Below are 14,635 nucleotides of genomic sequence, written 5' to 3'. Positions count from 1 at the left end.
TTTTTCAATCATTCGAGTACATTCGGGTAGTCTTGTGTAATGCAGTATTTTGTGTCTATTTAGGTATGGTTAACCTGAGTGCTGAAATTGTGGAAAAATATATGTTCTTAGCGCGCCTGAAATGGGCTGTCTGCACTCTCAAAGTGCATGTTGTTGCCAAATGTATTTCATATGCTGTAAACCTAGTTCATAGTTGTTAGTAATTATCTTATCAGACAGTGTTAAGCCGCTGAAATCCGAGTCTGAATCCGAGCTAATGTCGCTATACCTTGCTGTTCTATCCGCCATGTTTGTTTGTATTGGCATCACTGTGTGACGTCACAGGAAAATGGACGGGTGTATATAACGATGGTTAAAATCAGGCACTTTGAAGGTTTTTTTTAGGGATATTGCGTGATGGGTAAAATTTTGAAAAAACTTCGAAAAATAAAATAAGCCACTGGGAACTGATTTTTAATGGTTTCAACCCTTCTGAAATTGTGATAATGTTCCCCTTTAAGGCTATGTTCACACTGCAGTGTAGGATGTACAATTTTTTTTTTTTGTCAAATCCGATCTCGTTATGTAACTGTTCACATTACAAAAAAATGCAACATCTAATGTGAATACAAACTGACCCGCATGCAAACATAGTGTCATGCAAGTACTGTATATACATTACATAAATAAAGAGAAGCACAAACTCTGAATGAACACACCAGAAAAAGAAGCTGTGCATGATGGGCACAATCAAGTTTCATATTACCTGTCGGCTGTCAAGTTTCGATGAGGAGCTGCTGTTGCTGCGTGACAAGTTTGAAATCTTCTGCGACATGGCTGAGATGCGCTCTTCTGAGCCCATTTCACTATACACTATGATTGGAGTAGCAGCAACATTCCTGTGAAGCGAGTGAGAAAACAGAAGTGGACACGAGGTCATGGGGGGCGAAGGTGGAAGAAAAAAGATGGCTTTAATATTCAGGGCTCTTAAAAGCTTTTCAGCTGAGTCTCACTGAAAAATACATTAGCTTACTTAGAGTGATTTGTTTTTGTGTCTCCAATATGGGGTGCAATGAGGGACCTGAAAATGAAATTGACAAACAAGTCCGGTCGTAAAGTTGTGTTCAACTGCAGTCTAAATTATTCATATTGCACACTTACAGAGAGTGCTAAGCGTTAAAAAATCAAAAGGTCTTAGGCTTTTATCATATTCTTTTGTAATTCTCAAAAGTGTGCAGAAAGCTATAGGTGCATCTTAGTTGGATCTCAGATTTTGTGTGCATTATTAATTTATTATGCATTTAAAGATATGTGCATGTATAATTAGTTGCAGTGTTTCTCATACATTAATTTATATAAAGTGGTCTGCCACAAATACATTTGGTGCTGCCGATTGCCCTCGCTCATAAACAACACATTATAAGTGGACTGTGTGTGAGAGTAACTTTTCATTCCAACTCTGTACAGTAGACAACGTATGTGGTCACATTTATAAAAGCTTGCATACGCACAAAACGAGGGCCAAAAAGTTTCATTAGTTGTTTTCCACGCAAAGTATGTGATCTATGATAACACAACCACTCATTGGAATTAATAGTTTTCGTTTTCTGCAGACTTTTAGGCAGTAGTTCACACACAGTTTTAAAGATGAGACACCTGGTCTGACAGAGAATGTGTTGCCAACTTAACAAGGTTGTTGCTATATTAAACCTTGTGCAAGGTTAAGATTGACTATACACACTTACTCTTAGGATCCAAATGGAAACCACTCATTAAAAAGCAGAGGTGTGGACTCGAGTCACATGACTTGGACTCGAGTCAGACTCGAGTCATGAATTTGATGACTTTAGACTCGACTTGACAAAATGTAAAGAGACTTGCAACTCGACTTAGACTTTAACATCAATGACTTGTGACTTCACTTGGACTTGAGCCTTTTGACTTGACATGACTTGACATGACTTGCCACTTTCCCCAAAATCCAAAGCTTAAAAAGTTATTTGGGAGCGCTCCGTATTTTTCATTTTCTTCGTCTGTCTATCAGCGTGTTATTCCTGTCAGCTGGTGTGCTGTCAGTACAACAGCCAATCAAATTAGAACTACGTTGTTTTCATCACACAGCATTCATCCAATCAAATTGCAGGACAACCAATGAACAAGAGTTGTCCAACAACGTGCCAGTGATAAACAATTATGTTAAAGTTGGTTTCGTTCGGGTATAAAAACTACGACTTGGTCAACAAAAAACGAATTGCCGTATGCAAATCACGCAGTTCGAATATTACAGACGGAGACGCAACAACTTCCAACTTCGTTCGACATTTGAAGTTGCACAAAGAAGGGTAAGTTTTGAATGTAAGATAACGTTTATTGGCTAAGTAACGTGACTTTTATTTGTTGTGTAGTTAAATCAGTGAGGCTGCAAACTCACTGCTAACGTTATAACCATAGACATCTTATAAGTAGACGCAGCATAGAGCGCTACTCCTACTGGCGCAGACGAGGCGCGGGGCCGCCATCTTGGAGTGGTGATCCGCTCCACTCAGTGCAATTCATTTGGCAGGAGCAATGAACTGTCAGCGCATTTAATTCATTTTACCTCACTGAATACCACTGATTTTCACGCGCTTTTTTGTCATACGTGTGTAACAGACACATGTTTTGGCGTGTTTTATTATTCATAGTTTGCTTAACAGTAATATAATATTCTTATACGCTATAAGTGACCAGACGTCCGAGATCAAAACTGGGAATATAATCCCAGAGAAGGGGAAAAAAAACGGTAAGCTATTTTTAAGTTGAAGAAACAATATGATTAGGTTATATATACATATGCGTGTATCCTACATAAACAATGTATGAATACATTAGATATCTATATATCTTAGGGACCTATAGACTGTATCTCTGTTGCTTCAGCAGCAGAGAGTTTATTCTGTCTTGACACTTTGTATTGATATTTTCTATTACATTCTTCCCTTAAATGATAATGTTTGCAGTGATTGTTTTATATGTATTATTTTATGTAAGTCGCTTTGGATAAAAGCGTCTGCCAAATACTTAAACATATATAAACACCTGAAAGTCTTCATATCAGCTAACACCACCAATCTGTTTCACTGGATTCAGAATAAAACCAAATTCTGTTTAACCCAACAATGTTAGTATTTGAATATTGTTACTTGAAGACTGATTCCTGGTTACAATTATACTGTTAAGAAAGTATTGTCTTATACTTTGCCTAAAATGAGAATGCATCATAATCAGTAGTGGCTGGTGAATTTTGTTTTAGGTGGGACTGAAAGTTTGTAAACCAAACCCCTGTAGGGACGTCATCCTCCCCCAGAAGATTTCTTTGTGATTTTCACATACAAATATTGAAGATCTTTGATCCTTCTCAACTCTGTGGTAATATTATTTTCATAAAATACAACCAATAGTACGTTAATGTTAAATCTTACTTGTGAAAAGTAATCCCCCGATTCCTATTTTCAACAGTCCGCTCATTTGAGCAGGAAAACGCTGAACACCATCTTTGTTTTCTACCTTTCAACTGTCAGTTTAGGCTGCTCGCCGGCTCCTCATCAGCACTTCAAGATGGCGGGCAAATTGCTCACGTCACAGCAACCAATGCTGCGTCTACTTATAAGATGTCTATGGTTATAACGTCATTGCAAACACGGCAATCTGTTGCGTCCACTGCAGTTTGCTACCTTATTCATACTTTTTGTCAAGTGATTTTTTTTTAAGCAGGGTTTCATGAGGTACTTATACATAACGTTACGTTAGTCAATGTATCACACACAGTAACGTAACGTTAGTCAATGTATCACACACAGTAACATTACGTTAGTCAATGTATCACACACAGTAACATTACGTTAGTCAATGTATCACACACAGTAACGTAACGTTAGACGGCAGTCAGCAGCACCGCGTATTTTAGCCACCTACAAAAAGACAAACATAGTCAAATAAAGGTCAGTTAAAATGTATACTATATTAAGAATATGTGTACATATTGCATAGGGTCCTGACATCTAAAAAGTACAACTCTGTTCATTGTTATGTTCATATATTTGTTATGTTTTTCATGTGTACGCACACATAAACACACATACAGTATGAGATGAGATCAATGAGATAAGGTAAGAACAGGATAGAAACTGCTGTGGAACTAGTTACAATGCAATATGCCATGGAAATACAATGTTAACACTTTTGTGCAAATAAGTACAGTTGCACTTGTTTTTTTCAAATGTGTTTATTCTGTAAAGGAATGAGTTACATGTTTAAAATGACTGGTTAATAGTGCTATTTTGAAGTGCAATGTCAGCACTATCTTTTTCCCTGCAATTTCAAATGCACTTGTTTTAATAAATAAATACAGCGTTTTAAAAGCATACACAATCTGTGTAAATATATTAGTCTGTGGTTAAATGACTTGAAAGGACTTGAAACTCAAAATGCAGGACTTGGGACTTGACTTGAGACTTTCCAGTCTTGACTTTGGACTTGACTCGGACTTGCCCTGTCTTGACTCGGGACTTGACTCGAGACTTGAGGGTAAAGACTTGAGACTTACTTGTGACTTGCAAAGCAATGACTTGGTCCCACCTCTGTTAAAAAGTGTAATAAGTTTTTACTTTCAACGATTGAAATTTTATAGATTTATTTTAATTTTTTTAACGTTTTCTATATTGGGAAATTGAAAATATATGCAATATTTGTAAAATAAGTTGCAGAATGGAGTATTTGAGGTTGGGTAAGGTCATGACAAAGTTGACTTTGATACATTAAGTAGACAAAAAAAACATTTTTTTTACAGCTAGAATGAGAGCGAAAGCAGGCAAGACTCGGTTTTATTTATTGTCCTTTAATATACACATGCCATGTTATATACAGTATAACTGCCCAATTTGTATTGCATCTCAGCGGTTTAATAGTAATTGAACTCGTTAATGCTAATCAAAGCCCTGAGAATTATGTTCATGTTTTTTGCCATTATCTGGTGATTAAAGGGCGCATTTACACCAAAACTATATTTTCTTCTTTTTTAATCAGCAACAATAAGACTAACTTGGTTTTCATAGTAATTTAAGGTTACCGTTTGTTTAATAATAGCAGTTATAATGGGAGTTTTTAAGAAAAAGTGTGTATACTTTGTTTACATCCTATTCTAACAACGTTGCAATCAAAACCACAATGCAATTTCATGAAAAAAAAGTATTTGGAAAACCCCCAAGTGAAATTTGATATCCTTCAAACTGAAATATCATATCACATAGGGATGTAATGCACATTTTGGGCCCTAGGGGTGCACAATGGTTAAGCGTGTATAAGTTAGGGTTTCACCACCAAGCCGCCATACCTTAAAACTGAAGGTTTTTGCGTGAAAACAAATTTAAGTAATATATTGTATTAATTTGTATGTATATAGCGAATTATTTGCGAACTATTAACTAGTGATACAACGAAAATCGGGCCGCCAAAAAAGACTTTGATCCCCGAAATATCGCTGCCGAAACCGGATGTTGGGATGACGTAGGCAAGACTCACACGATTGTCTGCAGCGGATGCAGGATGTATGCAATGTGGACGTACTTTAATATATCTGAGATATACCCGCGACACAGATCTACAAAATGAGGACAGTGGCAGCTTTTAGGAAGAGAAAGGCTGCAGCAAAGCAAGTGTAAAGTCAGGCTCGCTGCAGCTCTCGCTGTTCCTCGCAGACATCGAGCGACAGAAGTAAAAGTCTGTAAACACGAGCCTCCAATAACACCAGAAAAAGATGCTAGATTTGTTGCTAATCGTTTCAATGATGAAAATGTCACTAAAATAATTGGAGAAGTCTCTACAAACTTGAAAAATTCTCAACAAAGTACATTGTAGTATATAAGCAGCTACAATTGAAAATAGAGCAAAACTATAAAATAAAATCAATTAAATGTTATTACTAATTACTAATAAGTTAACACAGATTTGTTTTTAAATGTATGTAGACATTTTTTTAAGCCTGTTTAAAGAAAATAAATGCGTCATTAATTATATGATGACATCATATTGACCTCGGTCAATATGATGTCATCGCATTTTGGCAATTTGGGGAAAACCTTGAAAGTACCCCTTGAGAATCTGAGTACTTTTCTGGTGTTACTGGACACTTTAACACGGAAACACTAATTACTTACACCCAACCATTCCATCTCCCGCCACACACACACACATTTAGCTTGCAGTCTTGTGGAAAACAATAGATTTTATCTGTGCGTATGTGATATGCAACTATCCAGAAGATAAAGCCCTAACCATCCATTAATGGAAGTGGATTGCTTTCACTGTAGCTGATTGGCAGTCCCATAAAATGCAATAGCTACATACACATGATGTTGGAAACGTTTTTAGTGAACCAACTGAACCAGGTGTAGACATGCAAACATGCATTTATGTACAATAAACAAACTGAGCAATCAAATTCTCTCTTTTGGGTGAAATAGGCAGTGTAACAAAACGCTTCTCTGCATCCTCAAACTGGCAAATTGTCAGATGTCAGGATGTCGTGAGGCGTGCCATCAACAGTGGAAAACCACATCATCACTTCACCAGAGTGTAAAAATAATTGGGGCCTTTTCAGGAGATGGCAACCTTCAGTTAACTGCTGCACTTCACACACACTCATTAACAGTATGTTTTTGCATGGCTTACAATGTCAACATATAAAAACCACATTCGGTTGATGCCGTCAGTGGCACAGTAGTGGCTTGTTATCCTAAGGAGGACTTATGAACAACAGGCACTAATTGGTTGTTACTCTACCCACTAGGGAACTAACAGCTGTTTGGCCCACTGCAGGTTATAGTGATCAAAGCAGGGAGGAGACACCTAAACACAAAGACTTAGGCCCTGTCTACATTAAGCCGGATAACTCCTTAAACGAATAATTATTTAGCCTAGGCCCCGTGTCAGCCACACTAACCCATCGTTTAAGGCAGCGTTTCTCAAAGTGTGGGGCGCGCCCCACTGGTGGGGAATAGAGACATGACAGGTGGGGCGCGAGGAACGGGAGGACATTTCACTTTAATTATTTAAAAAAAATTATATTCTTAGATTTTTTTTTTTACTATGCTTTCATTTTCTATACACACTGTAAATCACTTTGTGATTCTGTCTGTGGAATCCGCTATATAAATAAATGTAAATTACTTATTTTTCCTGTAGGCTTTAAATTTTTCGGTAGGAGCGAAAGTTTGACAGACATAGCAACAGTAACTAATAGGGGCGGGGCTAAGCGGATCAAACTTTCGCGCGGATGGGTAGCAGGCTAATGTGTGGACCACAATTACACAAAATGGATACATTTGTGACTGGCACCTCAAAGGTCGTCGAACCAGAGCCAGAGCCAGCGCCTGCAGAAAAACAAAAATCTGACGGGCCTAATCAACCATAAAGCCAACCGAAAAGAAAATATGATGAAGGGTATCTTGCTCTTGGATTCACGGCAGTGGTGGTGGAGGCAGAGGAGAGACCCCTGTGTGTTCTGTGTCTAAAAGCGCTAGCAGCAGACAGCATGAGACCCAACAAATTAAAGAGACACCTCGAGACCACACACCCCAATCACGTCAATAAGCCACTTGATTTCTTTCAAAGAAAACTGACAGAGTACCGTCAACAGGAGAAGCGCATGGTAAAAGCTACATCAGTAAACAGTAACGCTCAAATGGCTTCATATAGAGTTGCATACAGAATTGCACAATGCAAAAAAACACATGTTATGTCCTCGGTTTCACCTATGTGCTTATTTAGGTGTCTTAATTTAATAATAATCAGGCAACACGTTTCAACTCAATGCCTCGGATCGCTCCCGTTTATTAACAACTTCGAGAGTCCAAACTCTCCCTCCCTCCCGTGACGTCATACACTGAACACATGCTACGGTGGCTCGGACATGACAAAACAGTACATGACACCTCACACAATTGCTGAGCAGCTCATTCTCCCCGCTGCAATAGACCTGGTGTCAGTCATGCTTAGTTATTTTATTTATTATTGAACTTGATGCAAGTTATACCACAGCTGCACAGTTATCTTATTTATTATTGAACTTGATGTTATGTTATGTTATTGAGTTTGAATGTATACAACTTGATGTTACTTGATGTTCAATAAATTTGAAAATGTTAAGCTTGGCATTAGCGTTCTGTTGGGGCGATGGGGGCAGGTGGGGCTTGAAAACTCCCCCTTGTCCAAAGTGGGGGATGACAAAAAAAGTTTGAGAACCACTGGTTTAAGGTTCACCTCCTTGGATAATTTTTTACACGGGTAAGTGCGCAGTCTATTTCTTGAATCTCCGGCTCGAATTATTGATCATTTACAAACTGAGTTCAGTGATGAAGTTACGTCAGAAAGAACGCGCCACAGCCTGCATCATAATAAGCGGTATCGTAACTCGGAGATAACGACTGGAAAGATGGTGGCGAGTAATCCAAGCATGCTCGTGTTTCTCCTTCTTCTACAAGTACAATGCTTGAGGAAATCACACATGAATACCATAAGAGAAAAAAACGCGCGATTGCAGCTATTTCGGATGTAACACAGCAATGTTGAGCGACGGTTTTGGATAAGCCCTGGAAGAACGGCAGCCTGGTGTGATATGTTTGTCAACAAATTTGTGTTGTGTCCAGGTCAGCTGTGATTGTACTTATGGAAAAATTTTGTTCATTTGTCGAAGGAGAGTCGACGAGAATGCGGCCCCTGTGGGTGTGATAAAAAAAGGTAGCGGGTTCGTTGTATTACCTGGCCGACGAGGGAAGACTACGGAAAACAGCGAATGCATTTGGACTGGCAAAGCAGGCTGTATCAGCTAGAGTCCAACTTATAGGGAAGCAAATTGGCTTTGTTTGTTTTCCTTCTACTGGACTGTAACAGATGGACGGCTACTGGAGATGAGATGTTCGTGAACGAATCAAGTCTTTGGAACGGCTCTTTTACGTAAACGATGAAAATCGATTCGCAGAAATCTGCCCTCCAAATTAAATGCTCTACATTATTATTGCATAATTGATAAAACTGTAGTTGTTTGTACATTTGATGTACAGGTGAAGCTCCAAAAAATTTAATACCATGTTAAAATGGTTGTGTTTCGACAAGGCCAAGCACGGAATAAATTGATTTTATTTCATTTCAGTGGGTGACGCTGTTTTGCAATACAGGGTTTTCGAGGTATGAGTTGCGTCACAGAACGAATTAAACTTGTATCCCGAGGTAGTACGGTAGTGTCAGTATTGGATCGATATTAGCATGATAAGATCTGTATTTTACAGTTCTCTTCTATGTTTATTTCCATAAATATCTGAGTTTTTTTGTTGTGTCGTTTGTTGTGTTATATTTTTGCTATTGTTTGTATTTTGTTATATTGTTCACAGAAAGTCATTTGACATTGGAGGGCTTTCGGTGCAAAAGGGATTAGCAACTATTAACAGGAAATGAACAAGTACATTTTATTAAGAGTCTCGAGAGGGATAAGATCAGAACAACTGTTGGTGTGTCAGCATTATCACAGTCAGTACATGACACGTAAAACGAGGATCGATTCATATATTAGTGGTGTCTACACCAGTGACGTGCGGTCATGAAAAGAAAAAAAATGTAAAAACAAAAAAAATGTATTAAATTGTTATATATATCCAGTGATTATACTATAAAGTTATTTTCCATTTAACTTAGTTTTAGATTATTTTTATTTAAAATCGCTGAATTTTCACATTTGCCGTTCAAATACTGAGAAGAGACTTGCGGTGATCAGCAGCCAGTTGAGGCACGTCACTCAGTTGTGCCTCAACTTGGATTGCGGACTCGGCTAACTGCTGGCCTGCTGTGCAGTGAGACCGTATTGCTATATGAATTATATTATACATTTCCATAGTTTAGTTATCTGAGGTATATAATGTAGAGTGTATTTTGTCAACAACTGTATGTGTGTAACGTATTTCTTGTGCTGAGCGATCATAAAACGGCTGCGAAGACGCACTGTGTGAGGCTCGCAGTAATCCCGCCTCCTAGTGCCGGTTAATGCACCCCCGCCGCAGAATGCACCCCCGACAGGAGCGCCACACCAACCAAAGCCCACACTCAAACCCTCCACATGCAAGACCGAATCCACCCAAAAAAAGTCACTTAACAAGAAGCCAAAAAGTGCAAAAACAACAATGCTCGCGCCGGAGGAGCCGTGAACGACTGCAGGGACACAACATTAGGTACACCTGCAGACTGCAGCACGGATTTCATATTTCATTCATTCACAACTCCTCCAACACGAACACCACTGTTCCCGCACTTATAAGTAAAGGTAAGACCATAATAACGTTTTTTTTAATTAAATGTGCTTTTTTGTGTGCTACAGTTTGTATGTGTAAAGTTAAAGTTAAGTTAATGTACCAATGATTGTCACACACACACTAGGTGTGGTGAAATTTGTCCTCTGCATTTGACCCATCCCTTGATCACCCCCTGGGAGGTGAGGGGAGCAGTGGGCAGCAGCGGCGCCGCGCCCGGGAATAATTTTTGGTGATTTAACCCCCAATTCCAACCCTTGATGCTGAGTGCCAAGCAGGGAAGAATGCTGGTATGAACTTTTAAACATAACCCGTTAACTGCTGCCAATCAAATGGTGAATAAGACACTCTTTAGGGTTCATATGTTTGTAAATCTGACTGTGATGAAGTCAGTGCCTCACCAGCCATCAACCTCACCGCACGTCACTGGTCTACACCAAGGATAATATTAGTATGTGATTGAACTAGAGTGATACGTTTTTTTTCCCCTCAAAATATTTTTTTTTTGTTTTCTTAATGTTTACAAACTCAGGGAATAATTCCCTGGACACAGGAGGACTTTGAGGGCAAAACCCAAATAATTTAAACAAAGTAGTAGATGGTAGTTTTTGATTGTGTTTAATTATTGTGTACTATTGACTTTGTTTTGCTCAAACAATTGTATGTAATAAAATAAAAAAAAGGAACTAGTTAAAATATTGTGTTGATATTGGTAAACCGTTGATAGCACTCACCATAAATACACTGAAAAATGTACAGTTAATACATGTGATCAATATCGGTATTGGTATTGGCTGATCTGACTCATGGGTGATCGGAATTGGCAGCATAAAATCCTGATCAGAACATCCCTAGTTTTTGGTCAATGGTATTAACTTGGTACCAGATTGATACCAATATCGAGTAACTACATTACCTGCTCTGCATTTGCAAGACTTGTGCTGTATGGCTCTATGTGGAACCTCTTTTAAGCCAAGGTCTCACACGGATACAGTATGTAAACGCACCAATCAGCAACATCTCGTCCTATTGTGCTTATCAATGTGGCAGTTCAGCACAGCACTGCCTCCCTTTCTGCTATGATTTATTCATCCACTTTCTATTGATCACACCAGCGCTGCGCTAGGTCTGTCACACCATCATCCAAGAGGGAACCCTTTTATCTCATCCAACATGGCCACTTCCTAGGCTTTCATCAGGGTGACGGTCCAATTAGACATCAGAGTTTTCCACCACAAGAGCCTTCACTTAAGGACTTGACAATGATGTGTGGTAACTTGGCGAGAGCTACGACACCTGCCCTTGAGCCATAAGGATTGGACATTCTCACCAGCTCTTGCCGCCATGGAAACACCAGCAAGGCAGAAAGAGACTGTAAAAACCTTTGACTACAGTCTGTTACTTTATTCTGAGACCTTTCAGCAGATCATGCCCAGCTAATGATCTCAGCTTAGATGGCGTAATGTCTTTTTAAGCCGCACTAACTAAATTGACAAAAGCTGAAAGCCCTCTATTACATTCTGCACTGGATGTTCGAGATGTTTCTACGTCCTTCCACTAACTCCACCGTCTGCCAAAGGGACTGACAGGCCCAACAGGCTTTTAAGCATCATTAGGATGTGAGTCACAGGACTAAACATCTCATGGATGAGACCCTGCAGTGAGGAAATGGAGTCATGTTTCCAAAAATGACAGCATTTAAGTGACTAGCAGCACCCGCTGCACTATAATTAAGCAACGATACTTTGGTACTGTATAATCATACTTGATTTCCTCATATTAGCCTCTCCCAGACTTCATACAAAATCATAGCTGTGATAGCAGAGAACACATTAATTGGCCTGTAACTTTTCACCACATGCCATCCTGCAAAATGGGCCCCATTCTGTCTTGTTTGTGCCTAGTTGTTGTTTTTTTTTTTACACACTTGAGGTTAGGCATGTTCGTCATTCGTATTCTCCAATCCAGCCTGCGAAAACGGCCACCCCTAGGTTAGGCAAAATTGCTGAAGTTGTGAATGAAGGCGGGCGGACTCATTACTAATGAGGCAGACTATGCCGTGACTATGGAGCGTATGGAGCATGGAGTTTTACTAACACTTGTGAATGTCAGTAAAAATTCATGAAAAAGACAACATTTTAGATTCGAAAAGTCCCTATCAATCCAAGCAGTGCTTGTCATGTGAACGCGTGTTTTTTTGTTTGCTCTTGAACACAGCTTCTTTTTTTCCTGCTGAATGTGAATTATCAATCAATCAAAGTTTACTTATATAGCCCTAAATCACAAGTGTCTCAAAGTGCTGCACAAGCCACAACAACATCCTCGGCTCAGATCCCACATCATGGCAAGAAAAAACTCAACCCAATGGGATGACAATGAGAAACCTTGAAAGGGACCGCAAATGTGGGGACCCCGGTGCAATGGACGTCGAGTGGCTCTAGCATAATAGTGTGACAGTTATTATAATTCTAATCCGTAGATTAAACGGGAACTGCATTTTTATTTTTAATTGTGCTTATCATTCAGAATCCCTGTGTGAGACAAAAATAAATGTTTTTCTTTTTTTATGCATTCTAATTTGTAAAATACGGTAACTATAAGGTGGCTAACAATGTAGCCAATGTGAGTAATCTATTCCACTTATAAAGCCCTCTAAAAAACATCCAAAAACTCACAATACGAAGGTCCTGAGTAGACTTGGGTTCAATCCCGGGCTCGGGATCTTTCTGTGTGGAGTTTGCATGTTCTCCCCGTGACTGCGTGGGAAAACCAACAACAATACTCCATTTATAACTTGTGACCTGGAAATTAACAAGTATGAGCAATACTTTTGATCACAGAGAGGTAACTCGCTTTTGCAGCTACAGTATTGAAATAGTAAGCTGCTGCATCGCCTCTGAGTTGTTAAAAATGAATTGTCGATTATAAATCATGCCTCTCACTTGTATAGTAGATGGATGTGGCCGAGAAGTTGGTCAACTCTAACATTGAACTTACACCTGGAGATGGCGAAAAAAACCACGAAAATACTGTTCGCTTGTTTGCGCCTACCTTTTTTCTTTTTTTTGCTACTTCTTTTTCCATGTCCTCTTGTTGTGGGGCAGACTGGCTCGTACATGCACATGCATCCTTCGCTGTTGCCATTTCTAATATACAGTAGCGTATACTTCTAACTTATATCTGTCAGTAGACTACACATTGAAGCGCTAAAACAACAACATGAATGACGGGGAGAAAATGCAGTCAAAGTGGAGGCACGTAAATAAGACTGCCCAGAAAAATGGCACTACCTGAAGAGACGGTCAGAAAAGCGGCTTGAAGATGGTCTGTAAAACATAATCTAGGCAAACATTGACCAAAGAACCAACTAGAGATGTCCGATAATATCGGCCTGCCGATAATATCGGCCGATAAATGCATTAAAATGTAATATCAGAAATGACTGGCATCGTTTTTTTTATTATCGGTATCGTTTTTTAAAATGTTTTATTTATTTTTTTCTTTCATTAAATCAACATAAAAAACACAAGATACACTTACAATTAGTGCACCAACCCAAAAAACCTTCCTCCCCCATTTACACTCATTCACACTCATTCACACAAAAGGGTTGTTTCTTTCTGTTATTAATATTCTGGTTCCTACATTATATATCAATATATATCAATACAGTCTGCAAGGGATACAGTCCGTAAGCACACATGATTGTGCGTGCTGCTGGTCCACTAATAGTACTAACCTTTAACAATTAATTTTACTAATTTGCATTAATTACTAGTTTCTATGTAACTGTTTTTATATTGTTTTACTTTCTTTTTTATTCAAGAAAATGTTTTTAATTTATTTATCTTATTTTATTTTATTTTTTTAAAAGTACCTTATCTTCACCATACCTGGTTGTCCAAATTAGGCATAATAATGTGTTAATTCCACGACTGTATATATCGGTTGATATCGGTATGGGTTGATATCGGTATCGGTTAATAAAGAGTTGGACAATATCGGAATATCGGATATCGGCAAAAAGCCATTATCGGACATCCCTAGAACCAACATCACATGTTATGTAGACCACAAGGAAGTGTTTTATATGTAGAAAAAAAACACATAATATGATGCCTTTAAGGCTTTTTCTACCCAAAGCGTGCAGTTGTGCACCTTTTTTCATTTAAGCACCTGGTAGGATACGGTTCTAAGAGAATCTGATGTGTGGCAATATCAGCGTCAGTGATTCCCAATTGCCATTAAAAATATATTTTTTTAAAAACCTTCTGATTTTGGGGTATTTTCTACATAGTTGAGGGAATTTTGTGATCTGTTAA

The 14,635-nt window shown here is 38.7% G+C and overlaps 1 protein-coding gene across 8 annotated transcripts in view; it reads right to left on the bottom strand.

The window, feature by feature from the left end:
* osbpl3b (oxysterol binding protein-like 3b) overlaps positions 1 to 14,635 on the bottom strand; it is a 94,942-nt gene that overhangs the window by 44,445 nt on the left and 35,862 nt on the right. For 6 of the 8 annotated variants that reach the window (XM_061953931.1, XM_061953938.1, XM_061953923.1 and 3 more), the window contains one exon: positions 746 to 878. In XM_061953931.1, the coding sequence (XP_061809915.1) occupies positions 746 to 841 (96 nt within the window). In that variant the 5' untranslated portion in view covers positions 842 to 878. Of the gene's footprint in view, positions 1 to 745; positions 879 to 1,012; positions 1,061 to 14,635 lie in introns of all 8 variants that reach the window. The other 2 variants (XM_061953952.1, XM_061953945.1) reach the window with 1 other exon arrangement.

This window comes from Nerophis lumbriciformis, linkage group LG04 (assembly GCF_033978685.3).
Source record: "Nerophis lumbriciformis linkage group LG04, RoL_Nlum_v2.1, whole genome shotgun sequence".
Lineage (NCBI taxonomy): Eukaryota > Metazoa > Chordata > Actinopteri > Syngnathiformes > Syngnathidae > Nerophis > Nerophis lumbriciformis.
This window is presented reverse-complemented; position numbering and strand designations above follow the sequence as displayed.